Consider the following 26778-nt stretch of genomic DNA (forward strand, 5'->3'; position numbering starts at 1 on the left):
TTAACTGACATGGTATAATCAGTGTAAAGACTGGCTCAAAGACATTTTCACCCAAAAAGTTTCAAAAAGACACTCTCTCTCCCACTGTTAAGATCCGTTATAAAAATTTGTTAACTAACATGGTATAATCAGTGTAAAGACGATAATACATTTATTATTTGAATCCAAATCCAAATCCATACCTAAATTGTAAAAGTAATAAAATTTTAAAAAAAATATAAAGAAAAACTTTTGGAGAGAATTTTTCTCCAACTTCTTGGCTGCAGTGGGTGCCGTCACCAAAGGTTTTGCCACTTTTTCGGCACCAACTACAACCCTTAGAGCATCTCCAACCCACACCAAACACTGCGCCATTTTGGCGCAGTGCTACAATGCCACGCCAATTTGGCGCGGCACTGTAGCACTGCGCCAAAATGGCGCAGCACTGTAGCACAATAAAAATATGTATTTTTTTTAATTTGATTTTTTTGTTTTTTTTTATTTTGTTAAGTTAATTTTAGTATTAAATTTTATACAAAAAATCATACCAAATTTGAGAATTTGTATTTAATTTAATTTGATTATATTTATAATAATGATATAATTTAAAAAATGATAACAAATTAAATAGAACTTTATTCAATGCAAATATTAAACTACAATAACTAAAAATAAAAAAACACTAATTTAAAAACACTAAAATTAAAAGAAAATACAACATAAACTAAATAACAATTTAGTATTCCGGTAGATTAGTTTCGGATCCAGTAAGATCATCAAAATATTGAAAACAACTTGATTATTTGAGATCCTTGACCTGTTGTTGAGCTCTTTTTTGCATAATTCTTAATTGCTCATTTTGAAAAAAACAGTAGGCTGAATGGACAACACATCTTTTTGAATAAGCCACAAATCCAAAAGCTTGAATGGACAATACATCTTTTGAATAAGTCACAAAGCAAAAGCTTGAATGGACAACACATATTTTGAATAAGCCATAAATCTCAAAGCTTGAATGGACAACACTCTTTTTGAATAAGCCACAAATCTCTTTGAAATGCATTAATTGATCATTTGTGGGAAGAACATACTAATTGGAAATTAAATTACTACAATATGGAATTTTACCTTTGTGTTGTTGTTTTTTTTTTTTTTTGTATCATTTTATATGATGTAATGTTTTTCTATATTAAATGTAATGTTTATTTGATTAAATAAATGCTTAATTCTATTAAATTAGTATAATTTTCAAAATATTATTATTAATAAAAATATCATTCCCAATATTTAATTAATATATACAAAATAATGGTGAAATAGATTAATTGTTGATTATTCAATAAAAGAAAAAAAGAAATATTCTAAAGAATATTCTTTTTGGTGCAATATTTGGTTGGTTGGGTGTGGAGATGGAATAGTGTTTTGTACCAAATTTTGCACCAATTTGGTGCAATTTTGCACCAAATGGTGCAATGGGTTGGAGATGGTCTTACTCTCCTGCCCCTCCCCGTTGCGTCAGACAGTTTCACAGCCCTACACACAAATAGTTGTCGCTCGCGTCTTCTTTTGCATCGCGCGATTATTGCACCACTTGGCCATCGCCACGACTTGTGAAGAATGGATCGTGTTGCTTCATTCGTGTCACATTGTTTGCCATCGTAGTGCCTACTTCTATCGGTTTTGCTTGTGTTGCGCGACATCGAGTGCATTGCAGATTGATCGATTACACAACTATTGCCCTCAATCTTCGCAATAGTCGCGTAATTTGTGACGCACAAGTGCATCCCAATTAGTTACACATCAAAGATTTAGTCGCTGCACTTGTCTTCGACTATCGCCGCTTCATTGCGTGATTAGGTTAGGAGCAGTTCTTGTGCTTCTGGCGAGTAGCAAACACTCCCCTCTCTTTTGACCGATTGAGGAGAGGGCTATGGATGGAGAAGCTGACTGGCAGGAATAATTTTGAAGGTGGAGGATTTGGGTGCAAATTGTGTCCGGCCTATGTGATACACGCCTTGGTTTTTAACAATTTTTTTCTAGTGAACGGCCATCCATCAAATTTGGACGGCCGTTCACTAAATGGACACCGTTATAATCTATATTATATGGACGAGGGTCCATATACCAGGGAGGGGTGTCCCCATTTAATTGACGTCTGTCCTAAGTAAAATGAAATAATTTTTTTTTATAAAAATTAGGGACAGCCGTTCATCCGTTATGGTGCGTCCCTATTTTTTTTTTTTAAAAAAAAGAATGTTTCGTCCATACTTTAAAAAAAAAAAAAAACAAGAAGAAGAAGATTAATGGATCAAAGAAGAAGAGCTTACTTTGTCAGCTTCTCAAAAGAATCTGCACGTCGTGGAACCCATCCCCTGATGCCTCTCCAGTATACTATAATTACTTTTCCAGATAACCATGATCCCTCTTTACACGCTACAAACTAAACCATAAAACCAATGCCAATAACTCAACTAAAGCAAACATCAAAACTAGACAGTCTACAAATTCACACAAAAAACAATTAAAAAGAACATTCAGATAAACAATGGATTTCAAAACAAAAACTAACTATCAAAACACAATTCTAAACAGAACCCACAAAAAGTAAAGCCATAAATAAGAGATTAAGAAGTGAAACTGACTCCATGGAAGAGGAGATCGAGAACGGGAGAGTCGTAAATGGACTTGATCTCATCTTTTGACCAGTCGTGTTTGGGGCCTTCTCTAATGGTTCTCTCAGCTTCAACTGCGACAGCTGAATAACACGAACAAGAGGAATGAAATGGGGAGAGCTTGGAGGGTCTTAAGCTTCGCTGTGAAGTTAAAATGGAGCGAATCGACTGCATTTTTATCAGTTTAGTTCGAGATTTTGGGAGGATTTTTGTCGATGAAAACTACGAACATGTGAAAAGAGTTGAAGAGTAAATATGTTGCCACCTAATATTAACTATTTTTATTAATATGCTCTTTCACTCTTCAGGTTTTATGTGGCGGAAGTTCTTCTTGCTTTGGAGTATTTGCACATGCTTGGGATTATTTACAGAGACCTTAAGCCATAGAATGTCTTGGTAAGGGAAGATGGGCATATAATGCTTTATGATTTTGACTCTTTAAGATGTGCAGTCTCCCCAACTCTGGTGAAGTCCTCAAACTCCACCTTGGAGTCAAAGAATTCAGCATACTGTGTTCAATGCAAGCACGTTGGGTTCAGAAATGATTTTAAGGGAGGAGAAAATCAATGGAGTTAGAGAAGAAGAAGATGGTGGTGAGTTTGACCCTATTGCGCCTCCTCCTTTTAAATTATTTGATAGCGGCTATTCCTAAGCATTGTTGGGTTAAGAATCCATGGAGATCAATGAGCTATGTTGTGAGAGATGTTGTTGTGGTTTTTGGCTTGGCGAAGAAGAAGAAGAAGAGCGAAGAAGGTGTTTTTTTTTTTTTAAGTTTGGACGGGCTCCGTCCAAACGTAAGGGACGACCGTCCCCAATTTTTTTATTTTTTTTTTTATTTTTATATTTTGTTTAAGGACGGACGTCCCTTATTTGCAGATACCCGTCCAAAATGAAGGGACGGCCGTCCATAACGGATGAACGGCCGTCCCTAATTTTTATAAAAAAAAATTATTCCATTTTACTTATGGACGGGTGTCCATTAAATGGGGACGACCGTCCCTGGTATATGGACTCCCGTCCATATAATATGGACGGGCGTCCATGTGAGTGAACGGCCGTCCAAATTTGATGGACGACCGTTCACTAGAAAAAAATTGTTAAAAAAATCAGAGGCGTGTTACACGTAAGCCAATACACAATTTTGGTACAAGTTTTTCAGTGTCTGTGGCTTTATTCTTTTTTTTTTTAGTTTACATATAGAGGGTAAAATAACATAATTATCCTTTGACTGCTTTTTAAATTTACTATTTTATCATTCTTCGGTTAAAATCAATCATAGGTGGGTGGGAAAGTGTCTTTAGGCCAAACCTCGGGTGAGAAAATGTCGTTAACTCTTTATAAATATCATTAATTCAACCTTCATACTTATCGGCAATTTTATCAATTTAACCTCAAAAAGTATATTAAACTCTCAGCATTGTTGACATATTTTGGATATTAGATTGATTAAATAGGTGTTAGGGTTTATTTCTAAAACTAAAAGGTGTTCACCCTAAATAGATTAAGGGTAATACTGCACTTACAATTCAATCTCACAACATTGATGTAATAGTTTGTAATTGATCAACTCGCAAATGGGCAGACATGACCCTTAGCAAGCAAACGAAACCCATTTTCGAATTGACTAATTATGAGACATCACGTCGAGATTATGATATAAAGTTTGTAATAGTTGGTTGTAACGTATAAGAGTATATTTTTAAAACAAACAAATGCTCACTAAAAAAAAAAATTAAACTCACATGTGTTCTTATTAAAAAAAAAAATATATATATAATATATAATAATTAATTATTTATAAATGGGAGCCAGTATAATTCTCAAGACACAAAATTAATAGAGGAGAAAAAAAAGGTAGCTGGACTAGACGGAAATCTATTATCTCAAATTTTCCTGATAATCACTATGCGAAACGAACTATCTAAAACTTACGAGTGGCAGAAGTTGGCGGAGATATTCCTTCTAGTGATGCAAAAACAAAAAACCTTTCTTCAGATTTGTTTTTGTAAAATCGAGCTTAGAAGTTTCTGGAATTAATTAGATGTCAAGAGGCCACAAGTTTGGCGCCTTGTACGAGTGTGAAATGCGTGTTCACCTTCACTCTCTACCACATTTATAAATTTCTTTTACTCCCTCTACCTCTGCCCTTCGCTTCCAATTCCTAAAATGACGTCGTTTGGGTGCTTCCCCGCCATTTCACCGCCTCCCTCTCTGCTCACCAGACCTTCCTTTCGTACTCGCTCCGTCTTGCCTTTCCAGAACCGGTTGGTTTCCTTTTGTTAATCAAATAATTGATTATGTTTTTAAAGGTGTTAATTTGATTAATTTTGTTTATTCGGCAATTAGGTTTTGCAGGCTTGGTGTAAAATGCAGCTCTGCTGAAGCTGGTGTAGTGGACGAGTCTAACTCTGCTGCGATAGATGTAGTTGCTGATATTAAGTCTGAACGAGTAAGATACTGGTTTAACTTATCTCAGTCTTTTTCTAATATGAGATCATAAATTAGGTTAAATTTACTTAGAAATTTGAAATTTCTCACGAACAACTTTTTCTTAGTAGGTTGTGGTGTTAGGAGGCAATGGTTTTGTTGGTTCTGCGATTTGTAAGGCTGCAGTTTCCAAGGGCATTGAAGTTACAAGCCTTAGCAGGTCCCAGAAAAATTTCAACCTAATTGGCATGCATTTTATTTTATTTACTTTTATTGGAAATCATTGTTGACTGGAAAACTAATGTTTGTTTTATTTTTCACCTTATATTTTCGGGTGTAATGTTTAGTGTAAAATCTGAAGCTTGGGTCCTATCTCAGGTCAGGGCGTCCTAGTTATACGGGTTCATGGGTAGATCAAGTGAATTGGATATCAGGTATGTTTTGTTAATTACCTCCCTGATTAGTGAATCTGTTTGTGAGGCAACTTAACAAGTTTTATAGTTTCCGAATTCATAGTGCAAGATGTAGTTCGGAAGTTCATCTGTGTTTTTGTATGATGAGTAATCTAATTCCAAAAAGGAATGGTACTGAGGTTAACATGATCCATATTATGTAGGAGATGTTTTCTATGCAAATTGGGATGAAGTACTTGTTGGGGCTACTGCCATGGTTTCAACCCTTGGAGGTTTTGGGACTGAGGAACAGATGCTAAGGATTAACGGCGAGGCTAATGTTGTAGCTGTTGGTGCTGCGCAGAAGTATGGTATGTTAATGTCTTTGATTATGTTACAACAATTGAATATTGATGCTCAATCTTATTCCTTCTTCTTCTTAGATACTTTTGTTTCTTTTCGTTGCTTATTACAAACCTGATCACACTTCTTCCCATACACAAATGCAAATTAAATTGATCCCTTGAAGGTTGATGTGAGGGGGATTGATTCCGAGACGAGACCTAACCAACTTTCTCTATCATAGTCAGAAGTATCATTTATGCCTCGAAGCTATTCTCCCCATAAGCTTGATTTTCAAGTTTCATTCATTGGTTTTCTGGCCAGTAAACATAGGTTCATTGGTTCTGAGATGTGACATAAAGTAATATATTTCAACCACTAGAAGAAGACTGGCTTTGTAACGAGATTGCTGCACGTTGACTGAAACGGATGTTTAGGTAGTTTATTTAGGATAGGAGCTTGAAAACAACCAAGAATGGTCCTTAGTTTTGTATGTTAACAATGGATGGGAAAGAAAAAAAATGGCCCTATTGCAGGTGTTAAGTTTTGTGAATACGATTTCCTTAAACTCCTCAGTGAATAAGAGTAATCTGCAAAAAGAACAGAAATTCTTGGAAATTCTACTTCCTAATTAGTAAAACCAACCAATGCCACGAATGAATCATGCTAATATTTTATCAAATATATTGTGTATTAGCTTACTTTTCTTTCTCTTGCACACAATGTATCTTTATATTGAGAATGTGGTTCCAGAAATATATGTACTCATATGTTCTCTTTTTCTTTGCAGGAATTCCCAAATTTATCTTGATCTCTGTACATGATTACAATTTCCCACCATTTTTACTTTCTTCAGGATATTTCACTGGAAAGAGGAAAGCAGAGTCAGAGGTTCTTTCCAAATATCCGTACTCTGGTAACTTGGAATACCCCTTTCCTCAGTTTCTGGTTTATTTTTCAGAAGCTTTAAGATTTTCATGTATAGATGGGCAATATTTTTTTTTTTTTTTTTTGGGGGGGGGGGTGTTGTTGTTGGCATCAAATTTCATTTCTGGTCTCTATCTAAAATCAAGACTAAGCAAAATTAATGTCACATTAGAACCTTGTGTTCTTGCCTCTTGGTTTGCTTATTGACACCCTTAAAGCAACTACACAATTCGGAAGTATCCACATAATGGTAAAAACAATTCTAGGAGCCTGGCTGAAATCAAAATTGGCTTAATATATAACCTGGAAGACTGTGTATTTGAAGAACCCCCTTGTTACTTCATGGCCTATGCGCATCTTGTCTTAAGCATCTTATAGTTGTATAGCTATCTTCTATGTACCCTGTCATTATTCTTTTCCATTTCTGTTTATTTTCTTAACTCATCAACTTTGCTATGCTAATTAACTTCTTCAGGTGTTGTCTTAAGACCTGCTTTCATATACGGGAAAAGGAAGGTAGATGGTTTTGAGATCCCTCTGGATTTGATTGGGGAACCATGGGAGAGAATTCTGGGTGCAGTAGAAAATTTTACAAAGCCCTTGAGTTCACTTCCTGCATCTGATGTGTTCTTGGCGCCACCAGTTAGTGTTGATGATGTTGCACTTGCAGTAATAAATGCAGTAACAGACGATGATGTCTTTGGCATTTTCACAATTGAACAGATTAAGGAAGCTGCATCAAAAGTGAAAGTATGAATGTATTTAGGATTCACCCTTCTATACTGAAGTAGTAGCGATACATTACAGGCAGGCTGAGGAACAATTGATACGTGGTCAGAAATCCGGCGTTTAGACAGTTTCACGCTGAGTCTACTGAGATATAGTAAAGTTGTTTGTAAAAACTGTTTTGTGAGAATTCTTTAGCAACATGTTCTGTTTGGATCCTCAAATCTAAATTTCAGTTATCTATATAATGGCAAAGGTCATTCCACATCCTAATGGGAGCCTATTCAAAACAAACAAACAAACAAACAACCATTAAAAGAGACATGTAGCAACAGCTTTGTGAAGCAACGGACTATCCTTGTGGCATTGTCTGGATTACCTGTTGTAATTGCATAAATCTATAAAGACCTTTATAATGTTGATAGCATGATATCACAAAGCACAGTTACTGTCTTGTTGCCTATGGCTTTCAAAAGAGAACAATGTACATACAATCACTCAAAACTCAAGTTTCCAAGACAGATGTTGTATGGTCGACAGAATTTCTGATGAACCCATTTTGCCTGTGAATGCATCAATGAACAATGTTTACTTGTGCTGATTCTTTGCAAAAGACTGCTCAGTGAGATACCTGTCACAATTTTAGCAAGTTCCATATCATATGATGAATTGATATTCACATTTTTGAGTATTTTAGTAACAATTGTAGACATAAAGATTATATTATACTACTTATGGGAGGCACATAGTGATGATCTTAAGGAGAAAAGAGATGCTATATACTATTTAGACAATTAAAATGAAAGAAGCAATTCGAAGACTAGATTTTGAAGGAGTGGCAATGTCACATCTAAAAGTAAATTAAAATTCATTTTTTGACAAACAAAATAAATAAATCTTCCAAAATCATGATCACTTTTTGTTTACTTTTAAGCATCAATTATTATTTGTATCTACAACCGAGACAGAAAAGTTTGGGGGAATGCAGACACTAACATGAACAAATTTGTATTGGATATGATGGCATGGGCATGTATTAAAACCTATTCACTAAATCCAACAAATATCAGATCATGTTTATCAGGTCAAATTCATGGACATTACAACTTTACAAGCCCTCCAGTCAGGACTAGAGCTTGTATGCCAGACTTGGATATTAGCATAGATTTAAGCGTCCACACAATTCTCTTGATGTGTGATAAGAGGTGAAACAACAAGTAGATTGCATCATAAATAAGCATTAGCAAAAAGCAGTTACATATATTGATATAAGTGGCACAAGATAATTACTTACTTGCCAGTGTAGAAACCTGCAGAATACCAAGCATTTAAAACAACAGTAAGATCTGTTTCAGAATCATTAGTTTGAGCTATATCCCCTTCATTTCCTTTCTTTTTCTCTATCTCTGCAATCCATGAGAACGTAACAAACAATGCAATAAGAGACAATTGGCACTAGAGATTATACTGAAATATTAAACCAGAACAACAATTTTTTTTGCCCAAATCATAGTAAGAAAATGGCACAGAGATGTCGAGTGGAAAGGAGTGATCATGTCTCACATATTCACAACTTACCACAGAGAGAGAGTAAGCTTACCTTCATTTGTCTTCATGGAAGATATTGCTCTTTCTACAGCTCCCATTGCTGTATTGACAATGTCACTGTCAACCACAGAGGGCAACTTTCCAGATCCTGTTACTGCATTAGTATCAGTACAAGTTTTACCATTGCAAGCACCACCCAAAGAACAAGCAGAACATGTTGTGCAAGGGGCCAGACAACATTGAGAAACATACGGGCAACATGAACAGGCAACAGCCGGATGAGATGTTTGGCTCGGAGGGAGTTGATATTCTTGAGAAGTAGAAGTACCCCACTGTGCCCCAGTACTGAAATTTTCACCAGAACATTGGTAATTCCAATTACCAAATTGATTCAGCCGCTGTAAAATCTGTTGCCTCTTCTCCTCGAGCTCATAATACTGACCAAGTAACTGATTGTAATCTTCTGTGCCTTGCGAATATGTATAGCCATTAATTGCTTCTTGCATGACCACACCCTTTGACAAATCTACGTAAGGTTCAGGTGTCGAACCTATACACGGGTTTTCTTCAACTGGAGCAAGATTTTTACCCTCTATCATACCTGTTTCGGTCTTTGACACAAAGTAGTCATCTCCTCCATCCCTAAGTATTCATGAACTACAAAAAAATTAGAATAAAAATAGAAAGACTTCTGCAACGGAGTGGAAAGACACAAACTTTTATCTCATACTGAAAAGAGAAATCAATCACAACTTCAAAATTAGATTTTTAATGATTCATGCTGCTAGTTTGATCTATTTCTTATAATAAATTCATCTCCTACTTAATTAAACAACCAAATGATAAAAGGCAAGTAAGTTGAAATAAAAAAACAAATAATAGGGTTTCAATAACAATGCAATAGACGGACCTTATAGCCGCATGATCTTCAAGATGAAGAGCAGCTGTTTGTTCCTGGACTGAAGCGACGTCGTTTCTGTTCTTGCTGTGCATTTTCTGAACAAGATAGAAGACAAGTTTAGCATCTAAACTAAAATTTAGTTCATAAAATGGAGAGAAGCCCAGTAGAAAGAGAGATAGAAGGGACCTTGTATTTGGACATGGCATCGTCGAAGGCTTGGACGAGAGCAGAGTCATCCCACAACTCACCTTCCTTCCCCATCTTCTTCAAACACTATATCCAAAACCCTGTCATAAAACCCTTCACTTCTCTTTAAAGTAGGCTGGGGGGCTCTTTGCAAAAACAAAAAGTTAGAAAACCTCTCCCCTCGGCCCTCGCTACACCAAAAAGGGTGTAGGGTTCCGGGAAAATAGGGCATACTTGATTTATCAATACTAATACAATTTTTGTGGGTTTTTTTTTTTTTAGTTTTTAAAAAACATTTAATCATTGATTTTATTATGTGATTACTAATATGAGGTTTTTTTTTTTTAATTGTTTTATCCAGAATTTGTGTAATTGTTAAACTAAATGTAGGGGTGTTAAAAAAAAAGACAAAAAATCGAACTAAATCGAATTTTCAGTTATCTGAAAAACTAGTTCGATTTTGATTCAAAGAAAATAAAAAATCAAATTTTTGATTTGGGAGAATATCAAAACCAGTTTATTATAAAAATATTAAATTAAAATATAAAATTCTGGTTTATTATAAAAATTTTAAATTAAAACCAGTTAACCGAAAAACCAATTTTTCTCTTAATTTGTTCAATTTCGATTCAAGAAAATTTTTTAATCGAAAAACTGATTCGATCACAAAATCGGTTAACTAGTTTTAAACACTGTTAACTGAATCCACTCTTAAATTGTATTTAACTAGTTATAATTTTACTTTAATTTTTTTTATAAATACATTAAATTACTTAATTTTACCCCCTAGCATTAGTTCCTGGCAGGTATAGAGTTGTGTGATCCCAAATCCCAATTATTGGTACCACATTGTGAGTCTCAATTGATAGTGGGCCTGGCCCAAATGATGGATTTCCCACTCGAGATGTCAAATCTGACTTTCACATTTTCCAATTCTATGTTTACCTTTACGGTAAGGAACTAAAACGTTTTGCTATAATATCAAACTTGTATTTTCTTATGTAATTAAATAATTAATTAGTATCTTAAATATAATTCTACTTTTGCAGTCAAATTTTAATTTGAAATTGGATTTATTTGGCTTTAGTCACACCCTTTCTCCCCAAACAAATTAATATTATGTTTACAAACCTTTCGTATAAATTTTTTCATATAGATTAACGTAATAGATAATGAATTAATGTGACAGTTTCTACCTTCTACATCTCTCTCCAAGAGATAAACTCAATATTTGAATAGACTAAAGGGAAGTATATATAGAAAGCAATGGGGTCATTATAAAAAGAAGGGTAATAAATAAAATGTTAGAATAATATCGTTTAAATTTTTATATTCTATGTGAATCATTCATTCGTTTATCTTTATTGGTCAAATTGTGATAAGAAATCATTCATTCGTTCATCTTTATTGGTCAAATTGTGATAAAAGAAATATTCACGATAGTTATATTTAATCTCAACTCAACGTTATTCTTCACCCATCAATCAACAAAAATAAATGGTTAGTAAGAAATGTTCAAAAATTTAAAGTAAAAAACTTACTTTATAATATCGTGGTCCATAAATAGAAGAATATAGACAAACTTTTTGACTTTCAAATAACATTTTCCCATGTGTAAATTACAAAAAACAGAGGGTTTAAAATTACTAAAAAAGCCCTCATATGACCAATCAATTACATCTTATGTCAAAACACTTGAAGAAAAAAGTATTCCAAAATTTGTAGCAACCCCCCATGATAATTTTAAGTGGTACTGATATTTAAGGCAATATCTATTGGACCCCTCACCTTCTTAAAAGGTGTTTAAACTTTAAACACATCACCCCTTCATGTCTATAATGCTTTCGTGTGTTTTAGATTTGACATGTGAACTTTCGCACTTATCTTCTTCTTTTTCATTTTCAATCGGGCCCCCACCTCTTTTATTTTATTCAATTATTCCAAAAAACTAATCATAATTCCCAAAATACCCAACTCAAAATTACCCTCATAGACTTTTTATATGCATTCATTATTTGTTTATTGAAATGATTGATTTTTTTTGAAAATATGAAAAATGAAAACAAATTCATTATAAAAATTACAAAATATAATTTAAATTAATGTTTGACAAAAAAATATAATTAAAATAAATCTTAATTTAATTTACTTAAATAGATGGAATAAAATATAGCATAAATTAAACAAAAAATTATAGGTGAGAATTAATTGATTGAGGTAGTTTTCATTTGATTAAAAAGCAAAAAGACCTAATCGGAAGAATTTCCCATTTTCCAAGGACCGAGAAATAATGCAAAAAGGGAATTGGAGTATAAAACTATTACGGATACGGGTATAAATGTAATTTTATTCTGAATTTCATTATAGAAACACAAATTGCACATATCCTCGCCCCGATACACCAAACCTTACAGGTCAAGGGCCAATCAAATCTCTCATCATTGCAGTAGTCCAAAAGTCAACCCAATCAAAACGAAGCGTGACGAACAAAATAACACAGACGGAGTAACATTATCAAAGCCCAATTGAAACGTTGGCCGATTCTTTATTGTGAGCGAGTATTACTTTTCGCGCAAGCAAAAACGACATGCGAACAAGAGAGAGAGAGAGAGAGAGAAAAGACCGCCGACTTAGTAGATAGAATTGATGCTTATTATACACACACCATTCTCATTCTTTTTAGTCAAGGGGCGCGTGTTTCACTTTCGCTTTGTTATCATTTCTAACGTCGTCGTATTCACACCCATCCTCCCCTTCTTTGTTCCGCTCTTGTTTCTCCAGTAGTTAGGGTTTGCTATCTCCCTCTCTCTTCTTTCTTTTTGTTTCTCTCTCTCTCTCTCTTAATCTAGCATAAAGAAAAAATAAAAAATAAAAATAAAAATTGAATTAGACATAGGAAATCTTCTCTCATGAAAATAATCCTGCACCAAATCGAAACCCTAACCGATACTAGTTTTATGTTTTCACAGGTAATTTTATTCTTGTTTCGTTTTTGTATTTATTCTTGAAATATTTGATGTTTTTACCATTTTGGAGTCGAGGAATTTAGGCTTTTAACGATTTTTTTGTTTTTTATTTATTTTTTTAAATTTATTTAAGGATTTGTATGTTATGTAATTTTTCAAATTCTGTTTTTGAGCGGTTAATCTGTTAGATCGGAGTCGATTTGTACTGATATGAATTCTAGGGTTTGAATTTGTGACGATCTTTCGTGTTTTGGTGAAAAAGTAGCGATATAAATGTAGTTATGGATTTAATTAATTTGTTTTTTTTTTTTTTATACTGTTTGTTTGACCGAGATTATCTAGGATTTTGGCCCAGAGATTTTTAGAATTTATGTTTGTAATTCGTTGATCTTTATGTGGTTGACCTAGATTAGGGTTATACTTACAAGATTTGTATAATTTTTTCTGATTAAATTTTGTTTGATTGATGTTAAGCTGTGAAGGATTGATTACATTAATTTATGAGGAAAGTTTGTTGCTTTACTGAAAAATTATTCGATTAATTGATTTAATTTTGCAATTTTTGTTATGATCTGTTTTGTGTGAGGAAAAGGAAGGAAATAATTTAAATATATGGTTTGAAATCTGCTTTAGTTAGTGATTTAAACATGAGTTGACTTTGTTATTACTTACTGTTGCAAGCTATTTTGAATATGTTTAATTAATTCTAATTTTAATTTAGTCACGGCATATGAATTAGGCTAAGACGAGTGGCTGATTAAGTCTTTGATGACTGAGAATTTAGTATTAATGGTAATTTATAAACTTATATCTTTAATCTTTTTGTTTTGATTTCTGAACAATGAAATTGTATTTCTCAATGAGTTCCAGTCTGGGAAATATAATAGAATTCGGGTCTTTGAACATGAGTTTGTATATTGTTATTTGGATGCTTTAGGAGCAGAGCTATTCAGGACTGTATATGAATAACGGACTGGCTTATCTTTTGTGAACTCAATATCCATCATAAAGAAAGAAGAGGAACTTGTACAGGATGAACACTAACTGTGGTTGCTAGGTATGTGATATTCTTTCTAAATATTCTTTCAATTGCTTGCATAATTAGTTAAGGTTGATGTTTCATGCTATCCTGAGTCTCTTGAATGCTTATTTATATTAATTTGTGTTTATAATGGTCTTTCATGATGTATGGGTTTATCTATTCAATCTAAAGTATCCTGACTAGTTTTTATTGTGCAGGATTTGCTAGTTTACTCCAATGGCACTGTTTCTCTGAAACGGGTGGCAGGTTAGAGTAGGGTTGTTGTATAGCCTTATTTTTAAACCTTTGGATTTAACCTTTTTGATAGGGATTGATCTAGTAGGTAGAAATAGAAATGGATCCAAAGATCGCAAAGGTATTGGATAGTAGTCGTAGAGTTGTGCTCGGTTTGAAGAGAAAGAGAGCCTCTCCATATGCTACATATTTTGCTGGAGCTCCCCGAGCAGTTTTACAGCATTTGCCCCTCTACAAATCGTCAACCCAAAAGCTTGGAAAGCGAAGGAAATTGGATGGATGCAAAAGCAAAGTTGTGAGTGGGTGTCATTTTAGAAAATCCTTACTCCTTTGTTACTCAAATTACAAGAAAAGTGGTATTCCACAACGCCTTATGTACTATGAGAATGGTGATTGGACTGATTTTCCTGAGGATCTTATTGCTTTTGTGAAGAAAGATCTTCAAGTAAAGAAGGCAGCTGTTGAGGTTGAGCTAGATGGTCATCGTTTTCTGTTTGATTTCCTGCATATGTTGCGACTGGACTTGAAAACAGGTACACAACAACCGATTGCTTGGATTGATGAAACAGGCGCTTGCTTCTTTCCAGAAATTTACACCGATGGTGATGAATTGTATGACTGCTGCCAAAATGAATGTGGCCAAGATCATGAATTAATGTGTAGGGATTCTTATGGGCCCCATGAAATAAAGCTGCAGCTTGAAATTGACATAGCTGGAGTGGAGCAGTCTAAGTTGAAGGAATGTAGTGGGGAGTCAAATGCCGTTATTAAGCAGGTTCAAATTGCACAAAAATCTGCTGGTAACCAATATGTTGTGGAAGTTGAGGATAGTTGCAACCGGAAAACTGATGCAAAACTAGATGAAGCTATTGAGGACAATCAGCATATGAAGACCAACATAGTGAACAGGACTGAATTGGTTGATGAAAAGTTGGATTCCGATGCTGTACGGAAGTTTTTTTTAATGGGTATGAGACATTTTGGTGGTGTAGAGATACTTGATATACAGTGTTGTGCTAGTCCTACAATGTCAGCTCGTTTTGAGCTTTTCCAGAAACAGCTTGAAATTACAAAGAAGTATCGTGGGGATGCAAATGTTCGATATGCATGGCTTGCTTCATCTAAAGGAGCACTACCTATGATTGTGACATATGGGCTTGGGCTTTGTGGAGCATCCACAACTCAGTCTACATATGGCATTGGTGTCCATCTTGCTGCTGCAAGCTTTCCTGATGCCAGGTTCGACGGTTATTTTCCAATTTCTCATGGCATGTATTCATGAACCTTGTATATTTCACACATCATTACGAGAATGATGAAATGTTGTGCTAAGCAAGAAGCTTTTTTGATAGAAACTACGGGAAAAATTGGCTCACAACCCAATCTTACAAACTTTTTCTCACAATCCTGACGTGGTAGCTCGCAATTGGTCAACTCAGAATTGTGCAGGCGGTACCTGTAATTAGGCATGCGAGACTCATTGTGAGCTGACCAATTGCGAGCTGTCACGTCGGGATTGTAAGAGAAAGTTTGTGAGATTGGGTGGTAATTGTAATATTGTCCTAGAAACTAAAGGAAAATGACTTTTCATCGATAATAGTGCAAAATAATCATCATTTTCTTATCATTGACATGTACTTTCTTTTTTCTCTTTGTACCGGCCTATTCATTTGACTTTTAATTGATAACAGTGCAAATTATTGTGATGTTGACGAAAATGGGGTACGACACATGGTATTTTGTCGTGTGATTATGGGAAACATGGAGCATTTATGCCCTGGAACTAAACAGTTCCATCCCAGTACAGAGGATTTTGATAGTGGAGTAGATGATCTTCAGAACCCAAGAAATTTCATAGTCTGGAATATGAATGTGAATACCCATGTTTATCCAGAATTTGTTGTTAGTTTCAAGGTTGCCTCCAATGATGAAGGTATATATTTCTCCGTTACATTTCTCTGTTCCTTTTAATAAGTTCTATCTATTTTTGTCCCTGACTTAGAATTTCATACTTCTACATTATACGATGCTACCAATCAACATTGGTCATGTCTGGATGGTACACGGCAAATAAGTTTTGCTGGTTGGAAACCAACAAAGCGACCTCAACTGTCCAATCTGTGTCAATCTTGGATGTCAAAGATTAAAAAAAGTTGTTTTTAAGAATCGTGCCGATTCATGATTTGTAGAGATATCTCCTCTTGGTTGGCCTTGTCTTCTGCGGATGCTGTATGAATATAATAAATTTATTTTTTGAAATTTTTTTAATACTTGAGCATTAGTACTTTATGTTGTCTTTACAGGGAATATGGTCGGAAGTGAGAATCAGCATACGATTTCTGCAGTCACTACATCTTCACAAGGGCTTAAAAACCATTTGCGATTGGAATCCTCTGCAGTTGATTTTGTGAGTGTCTGGAATATGTTAGCTGTTTTCTTTAATTTTACGATGGGAAAGTGAATAAGCAAAATTGTTGAACCTGTAGTCTTATATCCGAACATTTATCATATTCCAATCTAATGATAAAATGCCAGAGCTATAACATTTAAACTAACATCCTTAGGTTACTGCTACATAAATAAATTTTATATTTTGAGAGAAAATGCTTTATCTGCTAAATAATTATAAAGTGACTGAAAAATTACTTGAACAAATAAATTTTTAAGGGCCCGACTATTTATTAGCCTCTTAGCATTATAAAACTTGATGGCTGGGTTTTTTGAGCTATTTTAATAAGAAGTTGTATTACTGGCGTTTCTAAAGCCTGTAACCTTGATTTTGAATGATTACTTTGTTGGCTTTTTAACTGCTATATCAGGATTACTTAATCCACGTGTAGTGATTGGCTGATTTTATCATTAGCATTTGATGATATTGATATATGTTAGTTTGCATTAACTGTTGACCTTTGTTATCTTCTAGGGAACTGCTAGTCCTCTGGTTTCAGAATCTGGGGGATCTCAGGGAAAAGCTCCTAGTACTAATTCAAGCAGTCCAAGGGCTCCCAAATCCCCTTGGATGCCTTTTCCTATGTTATTTGCTGCCATATCGAATAAAGTTTCTCCTAATGACATGGAACTAATTACCAATCATTATGAACTATTCAGGGTATGTTAAATAATGTCTTGTTATTACACTTGATACTTCTATCTTCATTGAAATTTTCTTCTGCTTCTATTATTCCTCCTCCCACCTTTTTCTCTCTGTTTGGACGTTTTATTAGGCGAAGAAGATAAGTCGTGATGATTTTGTCAAAAAGTTGCGAGTGATAGTTGGAGATGTTTTGTTGAGGTCTACAATAACTGCTCTTCAATGCAAGGTAATGTTTTGGACTGCTACTATTTAATTGGCATGCAATACTGATTCTGGCTTACCAGGATTTTTAGTTTAATTATTTGACAGCATTCCGAAGGACTCTTCTGAATTCAAAAACTTAATAACTTTCCTGGACAAATCACAAAAATTTCTAGTAAGGAAACCCCTGCAGTTGCATGGACTGTGCTGGAAGCCATAATGATACATAATTGCATAGATGATGCAGTGTCTGGGTCTTTATCCATTAGCTTTAAGTATGAAGAAGTTGAACTAAAGAGTGGAACTAGCTTAAGGCTTAAATGAAGGCAACCACCAGGGTATTGAAGACACAATATTCAATCAGCAATTCCTTAAGTCAACTCATGCCAAGGGTGGTCTTGATTCTTGTTGTGAACTTAATAAATTGGCTTCAGTATCTTTGATTTTTCCCTTTAACGTAGATTGTGATGATGTGCATTACGTGGTTATGCAATAGGGTGTTTTCTTTGATGGTATTCTGTTGGATGTGGTTCAAACTTCTACCCTTGTACTAAAACAACATTCCACGGATTATGAGAACATATCTCTTGAACCAAAAAACCTATTAAAAAAGTTGGGACCATGTATGCCTAAGTCCTTTGAACTCTTGTCTATAATGAAACTAAGAACCAAATACTATTCCTCAATACTTAAGCCTCCTGTCCCCCTCCAAATGCAGCAAAGTCCATCAAACAGTAGCTTTACAAAAATATGGAAGCACCCCATCTTATTTAAATCAGATTTTTTTTAACAGCGAGAATAAGGTGGTCTGAAGGTCTTTTCTTGTGCCAAATGTCACAAGTATTAGTTGATCGAGCAAAAGCACCACTTGTAGGGACACAGGAAGTTGCTTATCACCCAGTAGCAGAGAGAGCCCTAGTACCAGTGACTGTTTTGGCACCAGAGGCAAAGGTAGCAAAGCCTATTCAAGACTAAAAACACTGACTTAGATCCCGCTGCCATCTACATCTACTAAGACTACCACACTGACACAACTCTGCCTGGTGCAGCAGGTGAGCTTTCTATGTGATCTTATTTGAGAGGCCAAGGACTACCTTTAGGTTTTTACTCGAAAATCTAAAGCCGTAGGATTCCCTTCCATGGTTTTGTATTGTCAAGAGAGGGAAGAGACCACCTCCTTTCCAGTTATGTAGGTAGGGGTGGAAAAAACTGGTTTAAACTGAACTGGATTCCGGTTTAAATAAAAAACCAAACCGAAACCAAACCGGTTTTTTACTTAAACCGGTTTGTAACCGAACCGAAAATTCGGTTCGGTTAACCGGTTTTTTAAAATGGTTTGGACCAGTTGGCCCAATTCAATAAAACCTTCCAATTTGGCCAAATTTACTATAGCTTGCCACTCACCCACCCCAAATGGTCTTTGATCGGACCAATAAAAGGGAGACCATATTTTTCCTAGAATTTTTCGGATTGGAGGTTGAGTGGCAGGTTGAGATGGTGAAATCAAAGACCAATAAAAGGGAGACCATAGTTTCCTAGGATTTTTTTGGATTGGAGGTTGAGTGGTAGGTTGAGATGGTGAAACCATGGTTGATGGTGAAGTTTTATTTGGAGAATAGAACATTGGAACCGAAGTTGCAGAGAAGAAAAAGATAGAAATGGTGGATGCGTATTTGCAGAGAGAGTGAGAGAGAGGGAGAGGGAGAGTGAGAGGAAGTTAATAAAAGAGAGAGTTTGAAAATGAGAAGGAGAGAGACGTATTTAATAGAAGTGAAAGATGAAGATTGAGGAGATCGAGGGAGAGAGAGAGAGGCATTTAATAAAAGAGTAAATGAAGAAATCGAGAAAGAGAGGCATTTAATAAGAGAAAAAAAGTGGAGAAATCGAGAAAGAGAGTGGTATAATACCGAGAAGAGAGAAGGATTTAATAAAAGAAAAAAATTATTATTTTTTTATAATTGGTTTAACAATCCGGTTTCGGTTAACCGGTTTATGTTTTAAAAAAAACCGAAACCGAACCGAATATTCGATTTACCTATTATTGTAAACTGAAACCGAACCGAATCCCTAAAAAAACTTAATTTTCGGTCCGGTTTTTTGGTTCGGTTCGGTTTTCGGTTTTTTTTTCCCACCTCTATATGTAGGACTTCTTTTTGCCCATCAGAAATTATTGTCCGAGGAAAACAGTAGAAGAATAGATTCGGATNCCCTTGTACATTCCACGGATTATGAGAATATATCTCTTGAACCAAAAAACCTATTAAAAAAGTTGGACCATGTATGCCTAAGTCCTTTGAACTCGTCTCTAATGAAACTAAGAACCAAATACTATTCCTCAATACTTAAGCCTCCTGTCCCCCTCCAAATGTGGCAAAGTCCTACCACACTGACACAACTCTGCCTGGTGCAGCAGGTGAGCTTTCTATGCGATCTTATTTGACAGGCCAAGGACTACCTTTAGGTTTTTACTCGAAAATCTAAAGCCGTAGTATTCCCTTCCATGGTTTTGTATTGTCAAGAGAGGGAAGAGACCACCTCCTTTCCAGTTATGTAGGACTTTTTTTTGCCCATCAGAAATTATTGTCCGAGGAAAACAGTAGAAGAATAGATTCGGATATTTGGTAATGTTTAACTTGGTCTTTTCATTTCATTTACTGTCCTTAACATGAAAAGGTGTTTCATTAAGAAGACATTTCATTAAGAAGAAAAAGGTTTTTGAATGTTTTAGTTTTCTTTTTGAACCTACTCTGACTAACTTTAGCTTGCAGAGCCTTACAGAAATATCAGTTTACTTCTTGCTTCTATGGTGGGGCTACAGTGCAGGAGGAAGAATGATCAACTTTATTTTGCCTGCTTCTCTCCCTCTGTTAATTGGATTCTTTAGTTGAACAGAAACTGCTGGATAATTTTTTATATTAATATACATATATTTTAAGGTTTAGGAATGTCTTGAGTGATTATCCTTGACTGAATTTGGTTTACTTTGGTTGCGACGGGCTGTTAATATTGATTTGTATAATTTATCTTTTTATTTCGTTTCTGAGTGGCTGAGCTCCCTCTGAATACTGTTTTATGTAGCCTTTTTTCCTTTGTTAAATATTGGATTGAAGCTCAAGTGTCTTTGACAAAAGTTTTAGAACTTTTATCAATTGAACTATGGCATCTTTGCTAATGCATAAGGAAAAGAAGCATAGTGGTCATTGTGCCTGGTCCACCTTTCTTATGGGTCTACCTTGTATGGTGGATGACTTTTGCTAGTGATAAAATATGGATGGGGTCTTATACACATCCACGTAGAATGAACTTATTTGCCACTTCTAGCGAGTATAATGTAGCATCTAAAAATTGTTGTAGTGTTGAATGCGCTTTGGATTCCATTGTGCACAATTTTTGATTTGTTAATTGAAATTTGATGATTGTTTGCAGATACCTTCCAAACGTGAAGTTGAAGTGGTGAAGCAAAATGTTGAAGGATCACCTGAGCTTCAGCTAACGTTAGGACCGTCTGCTGGAGTCTGAGCAGCTGTTCAAGGTCTCTCTGAATTCTCTTAATGGATATGCGGGAGAGGAGAGGAGAGGAGGCAAGGCTTGGTACATGTTCGTTAGAAATGTGTCGACATGAATTTGTGAATATAGTAATGCGTCTGTTGAAGGATGTTAGCTCTTTAGTTATTTGAAATTCTAGTTGTTTTACTTTGTTTTTATTTTTGTTTTTGTTTTTGTTTTTGTTTTTGTTTTGTTTTGTTTTTTTAGTCTAGATTAGTTCGACTTGAATTGCCTTTGAGGTTGTGTTCGAATTTAAGACTTTTCCCTTTATTTTGCTTTTGGAAATGCTACTCATTTTTCTTCTATGCTCTTGATTTATTTCCGTATTCGATTCAGAAATGGCTGATCAATCTTAAGAGCTGTAATCATATATTGAGGCCCCCCCCCCCAAAAAAAAAAAAAAGAAAGGCTGTAAAATTTGGGTTACATTTAATTCTTGCTCTGGTAAAACCTTGAGTGGCACTAGTGCTTGGTGTGCGGTGCCTCGATGATTTGCGGTAGAGTTTGGAAATCTGTTTACTTGATTTAATGAAACGCTTGTTTTTAAAATTGGCTGGAATTGATCTCCATGGACGGCTAGGAATAAGAAGAATTTGCGTGAACTTTCTGGTGTGCGAAGACTGGTTGGTTAGTACTACAATTACCTAAATTACCGTTTGTATAATTGTATGCTGGAAGAGTTTCTAGAAGGGGAATTTCGAATGCTGGAATTTAATTAGGGGGCGTTTGGTTCAGGAATGTTAGATTACTGGGAATGTTGGATTATTGAAAAGATAGATTACCTTGAAAGATTACTAGAAAATGTGTTTGGTTAGTTGGTGGGTATGTTATATTAATATGGTTGGTTATGGGGAATAAATTGGTGGATATGTTATTTAAATTACTAAATTGTCTCCTTTACAAATATTAATATAATATTATTTTTATTATTAATTTTTGAATAATTTTTTTTTAACCTCTAATATTTCAGATTTAGTTAAAATACACCTACTTATATAAAACTTTAAATCTGGCCTGAAATGGCTAGAATAGTTCTGGCTATTTTTGGCCAGATCTGGCCTGATATGGCCGTTTTCGGCCATCAATATGATCGAAAGCGGCCATAGCGATGACTCCCGGAGCCTTCCATCGAAACTTGTTCTTTTTTAGGGACTCCGACGAGTTTTTCGAGGCAATCCATGGTGGTTGGCCGTTGTAGGCGGTGGTGGCTGGGTGGCAATGGTGGTGGTGGCTGAGTGGCCGTGGTTTGTAAATTGTTTTAAATTCAAGGATATTATTGTCCAAAATTTTAGTTAAATAAGGATAAAATTGAAATAGGATATTAATGTAAATTTATTTAAAAATGAGGGCATTATTGTCCAAAAATTTTATTAATAAGGGATAAAATTGTAACAAAAAAGAATAACCCTGTTAATCTCAGAATACCTAAGAAAATGGAGGTAATCAGATTATCTCTAATATTACCAATAGTAATTATTAGTATTTGAAGATTACCAAAATCTTATATTACTTGACAATCAAACGTGGTAATCGAGTAATTTCAGAATAATCTGACATTATCGTCAACCATGCTCCCTTAGGGTTTTGATTTGAAAATTAGAAAAAAGAGTTGGCAATGACAGACGTCGGTTTTACGTAGTTGAAAAGTCAATAATGAAAGATTGACATTGACTGATATAATTGGTGTCTTTTTATATTTTTTTCCAGAAAGAAGTTAGGTCGGAAAGACATTAAATAAATTATCCCCACCCTGCCCTTATATTAATCTTTACCTTATTGTCAATCATACATAATATTGAAATTGATATTTTACATTGAAATTATGGATTTCGATTAATTTTTTTTGCAAAAAGTCAAAACTGTCCTTGTCTGTTGTCCGCTATCAAAAATGTTAGGTGGTGGTTGGGAAAAGATTGCTGATGGGTATTGTCTTTTCCATCGGAAGATAATATTTAATTACTGAAATACCCCTCATTTGTTAAATGAATATAGATTTTATTAGAATAATGCCATGAATTTAAAGTTACATTTGAAATATGCTTATAATATCTTTTATATTAAAAATTTCTGTCGAATAATACACATTGGAAATTGTGGAAATTGATGAGTAGATGACAACTCCGGCACCTTCAAACCCACAATTTCACCTATCTACGAGTGTGGTTTGTTTACTTTCTTTTATTTAAATTCGGTTTTTAGTTTTATTATTTGACTTTAAATGAAACTGGTATATATCAATAAAGACTCAGAGAAATAAATACAATTCTCTCTGTAGTTGAAGTAAAGTATGATAAACTTACAAAATGATATGATCTGAGGGCAAATTCCTCAAATAATCTATTGCTTTGATGTACATTGTTTAATTTCTACACTCTTGCAGGAGATGCATCAGTTCCAGATGACGGATCCCACCCTGGAGGCTTAATGTTTGGCCAATCGCCGCGACATCCTAACCTTATATAGAGGCTTTTCTTACCTTCATAACACAACACAAATGAGTGTCAATATCAATTACAAGAGCTGCACCACAATCTGACATTAACATTCTCAAGCATAAAACGTGGAAATGAACTAGAAACAGCATCAGTTATGATGCCTCACTTTACAAGTCTATCAAGAGTAGGTAGCCGTATGAAATGAGGTATGGAGCTCTGCAACATAATCTATGAGTACCTGGGAGTTTCCTGTCAGACAAGATTAACTGTTTGAGGGCACTCAAGGATGCCTGAGCCACACTCTTGGCATGATCAGCATCCCAACCCTGCAGCTTGACAACTACGTCTGCATTTGAATAACCTGAATTACCATCTTGAACATGCCTTCTGGCCTCCTCCTTGGCTGAATTCTCATCTGCATGAATAGGTTTAAATCAACTGTAGCTCATAATGTATAAAGCACCAAAATAGGAACTCCAAAACACGCCTTCTTGCATGAATGTTGAGTTTGAGTATAAAAACTATAACTTTAAGGGTGAAATTTCAAATTTAGAGTGGTATTCATAATATTTGCAAGAATTTTTTTCATAAAGAGGAGGATTTTTGCATAACTTATCGACATGCAAGTTCCTCACATGGAAAAAAGTTGAAAACAACTTTTACATGGGGAAAATACTAGGAGTTACTAATCTAAAGTGAAGCAATGAAAAAAAATTCAAAGTTAAGGTACCCGGTGCTTCAGTCTGTGATAGCCACACAGTGAATCCTGCATAGAGATGCCGCCATTTATCTGCTCTTGCAGCAGCACCCTGCTGCCCTCCTAAAGTTGAAACAACCGCACGGACATGACTACAATACAAACCAAATTCCAACCCAGTAAACAATACTCTCTCAATTTTCTAACAACAACGATCTGAAGAATGATTTAAGCCATACAGCATACCTACTTAGACTTTCCAATACAGCACATTCTGCTTCAGCTACAGAGTCTGAGCCTTCAGCAAGCATCCCTAAAATTGACTAACTTGTTAATGCACTGCAAGATGTATTTAAACTTTTATTCTTTATTAAAGTTAAAGTAGAATGTTGAGCAAAGAAAACATTGCAAAATTAAAATTGTAACAATGGAGCTGATAATTGAAATACATAAAGTAGAAAGTTCTTTTATTAAACAAGTTACTAAGAAGGTGTTAAGGAGGAGATGACAAGTTTGTAACAAGATTATTCACGGGAACATAAATGATGCTTCAATTGTTTAACAGGCTTCACTAGAACAGCACAAATTCGCAGTTTAATTTGGAAAAGAGTTTATGAATGAGAGAAACAACTGTAACAAGAAGATAACTGCAATGACTATGTCTCTTATATTTTGCCCAAAAGAAGTCAACCATATACTATAAAAGTGCTATAGACTTTGTAGCATAGCATTTTTGCATCTTATATTCTTATTGTTGTTATTATTGTTACGAACACATATGCTTGCATTTTCTTTACTATTGGATATTGATGAATACCTTCAGAACATTTTTATATGCATACACATGCAGGCTAGAAACCAAATGAGAATTGAGATTTTGATTGTATTCAAAAGTTAACCCCTACACTAAGGGACGTGAAGAGCTAGCTTTGACATCATTGTAATCAGTGTTAATTGGGTAGCAGTAATCTTACATGAATCAATTGTTTGCTTGGCAAATGTTTCTAGCAACTCTTTTGTACTAAGACGCGTGTACCTGAATAACCATGAGAATCAAATACAACAAGGTAAATGGATGTTCCTTTAAGAAAGCAAAGACAAATGCAAGATTTATAGATATAGGCAGAGCCTGTTATTAGCATAACGCCAGAACATCAGTCCGGCAAATAAATTACTTATCCAATCTTATAACTGTGACACTTATAGTATCAAATTCTCTTTGACTGACTACTAGAGTGGTTTCTTTATTTGCTAATGAAAACAAAATGATACTAAAACTCTATTGAACCTAAAGGAAAATAGATTAATACCCAAGACCTACGGCGAGTTCACGAGCCACTTTCTCATTAATTTCAGTTGAATCCCCAACAAGATAAATGGATGTTCCTTTAAGAAGCTGCATAGCCCCTGCTGTCAGAGATTCCCATGACTCCACAATGTCTGGCCATTTTAATTCCGGGTCTTGCTTCTTCAAATTAATTACCAGCTCATCATCATCTATATACCTGTTCAAAGCAAGAACCTTTACGTTTATATCAAACCCCTAAAGTCCTCCATTTTCAAACAAAATGTACTTAATTTCCGAGTTTACAATTACAAACCATATTGTTTCAGCAGGCTTAATTTTATCAAACAGTTGATTAGTTTCTATAAGCGTAAGAAGAGAACCAGAGCGCTTTACTCTAACAGTCAAAGAAGAGCCATCCGCATCAACAAACACATCTTTGGAGCTTAGATTATCTTGGCCACCCATTTGTAATCTTAACTCAACCTCGGAGGACCCATCTGCAAACTGCATTATTTTTCACAAAACAAGAAGTGGGTTTTAACGAACTCCATAACAAAGAGCGTTGATTTTGAAATTGAATGGAGAGATTACCTCGTACTGGCTAGTGTTGGGAGAGATTGAGGAGAGACTATTGGTGCAAGAGAGACGAGGGGTGAATGGTTTCTTCAGCCACAAGTGAGTAGGTTTAGAGCGAGCAGTGAGACGAGAAGAATGTGAAACGGGATTAAGAATAGAGATGGAGTTGTTTGAAAGAGAGCAATTGTGGGTTTTAGTAGTGGGGTTTAGGGAAATAAAGCTCTGGTAAGAAGCAGAAGCAGTAGCCATTCTTGAAGATAGGATAAACAGGCCACCCTTTCATTTAGTTCTATAAATAAACAAAAAAATCAAAAAAATAATTTTATAACAATTATATACATTAATTATTGGCTGAATTTGAAACTACCCTAACTTTTGATTATTACTTAAAAGCTTCTATAAATAAAGTGTATTTTAAAAGTAAAGAATAAAATTTATATTTAATTCAAATGAATTTTTTAAATTAAATTTAATAAATAAGAGAGATATTTAATATGTGAAAAAATTAATAATAAAATATATAAAAATATATAATTTATTAAATAAAATTAGGATAGGGTATGAAATTTAATTATATCAATACAGAGACTAAACTCTTT

General features: G+C 34.8%; 4 protein-coding genes across 4 annotated transcripts; 2 read left to right on the plus strand and 2 right to left on the minus strand.

Annotated features, from left to right (window-relative positions):
* Positions 1-4553: 4553 nt before the first annotated feature.
* Positions 4554-7732, plus strand: LOC116108637 (uncharacterized protein At1g32220, chloroplastic). Its single transcript, XM_031394883.1, has 7 exons — positions 4554-4915; positions 4998-5100; positions 5210-5298; positions 5457-5512; positions 5695-5841; positions 6603-6728; positions 7215-7732. Exons 1-7 carry the CDS (start codon positions 4818-4820, stop codon positions 7493-7495), a joined length of 900 nt encoding a protein of 299 aa, XP_031250743.1. The 5' UTR covers positions 4554-4817; the 3' UTR covers positions 7496-7732.
* An 80-nt stretch (positions 7733-7812) lies between these two features.
* LOC116108636 lies at positions 7813-10303 on the minus strand. Its single transcript, XM_031394882.1, has 5 exons — positions 10101-10303; positions 9924-10009; positions 9066-9655; positions 8760-8871; positions 7813-8096 (listed from the first exon to the last, which is right to left on the minus strand). The coding sequence occupies exons 1-5, from the start codon at positions 10173-10175 to the stop codon at positions 8054-8056; spliced, it is 906 nt and encodes a 301-aa protein (XP_031250742.1). The 5' UTR covers positions 10176-10303; the 3' UTR covers positions 7813-8053.
* A 2526-nt stretch (positions 10304-12829) lies between these two features.
* LOC116108682 (inactive poly [ADP-ribose] polymerase RCD1) lies at positions 12830-21488 on the plus strand. Its single transcript, XM_031394923.1, has 8 exons — positions 12830-13069; positions 14004-14123; positions 14306-15581; positions 16034-16275; positions 16646-16749; positions 17266-17451; positions 17567-17662; positions 21064-21488. Exons 3-8 carry the CDS (start codon positions 14443-14445, stop codon positions 21154-21156), a joined length of 1860 nt encoding a protein of 619 aa, XP_031250783.1. The 5' UTR covers positions 12830-13069; positions 14004-14123; positions 14306-14442; the 3' UTR covers positions 21157-21488.
* A 1885-nt stretch (positions 21489-23373) lies between these two features.
* Positions 23374-26428, minus strand: LOC116108669 (probable inactive shikimate kinase like 2, chloroplastic). Its single transcript, XM_031394910.1, has 8 exons — positions 26195-26428; positions 25917-26107; positions 25626-25820; positions 25290-25351; positions 24562-24628; positions 24349-24467; positions 23857-24033; positions 23374-23659 (listed from the first exon to the last, which is right to left on the minus strand). Exons 1-8 carry the CDS (start codon positions 26426-26428, stop codon positions 23550-23552), a joined length of 1155 nt encoding a protein of 384 aa, XP_031250770.1. The 3' UTR covers positions 23374-23549.
* Between the last annotated feature and the right edge of the window lie 350 nt (positions 26429-26778).

This window comes from Pistacia vera, unplaced genomic scaffold, assembly GCF_008641045.1.
Source record: "Pistacia vera cultivar Batoury unplaced genomic scaffold, PisVer_v2 Contig567, whole genome shotgun sequence".
NCBI classification, from domain to species: Eukaryota; Viridiplantae; Streptophyta; class Magnoliopsida; order Sapindales; family Anacardiaceae; genus Pistacia; species Pistacia vera.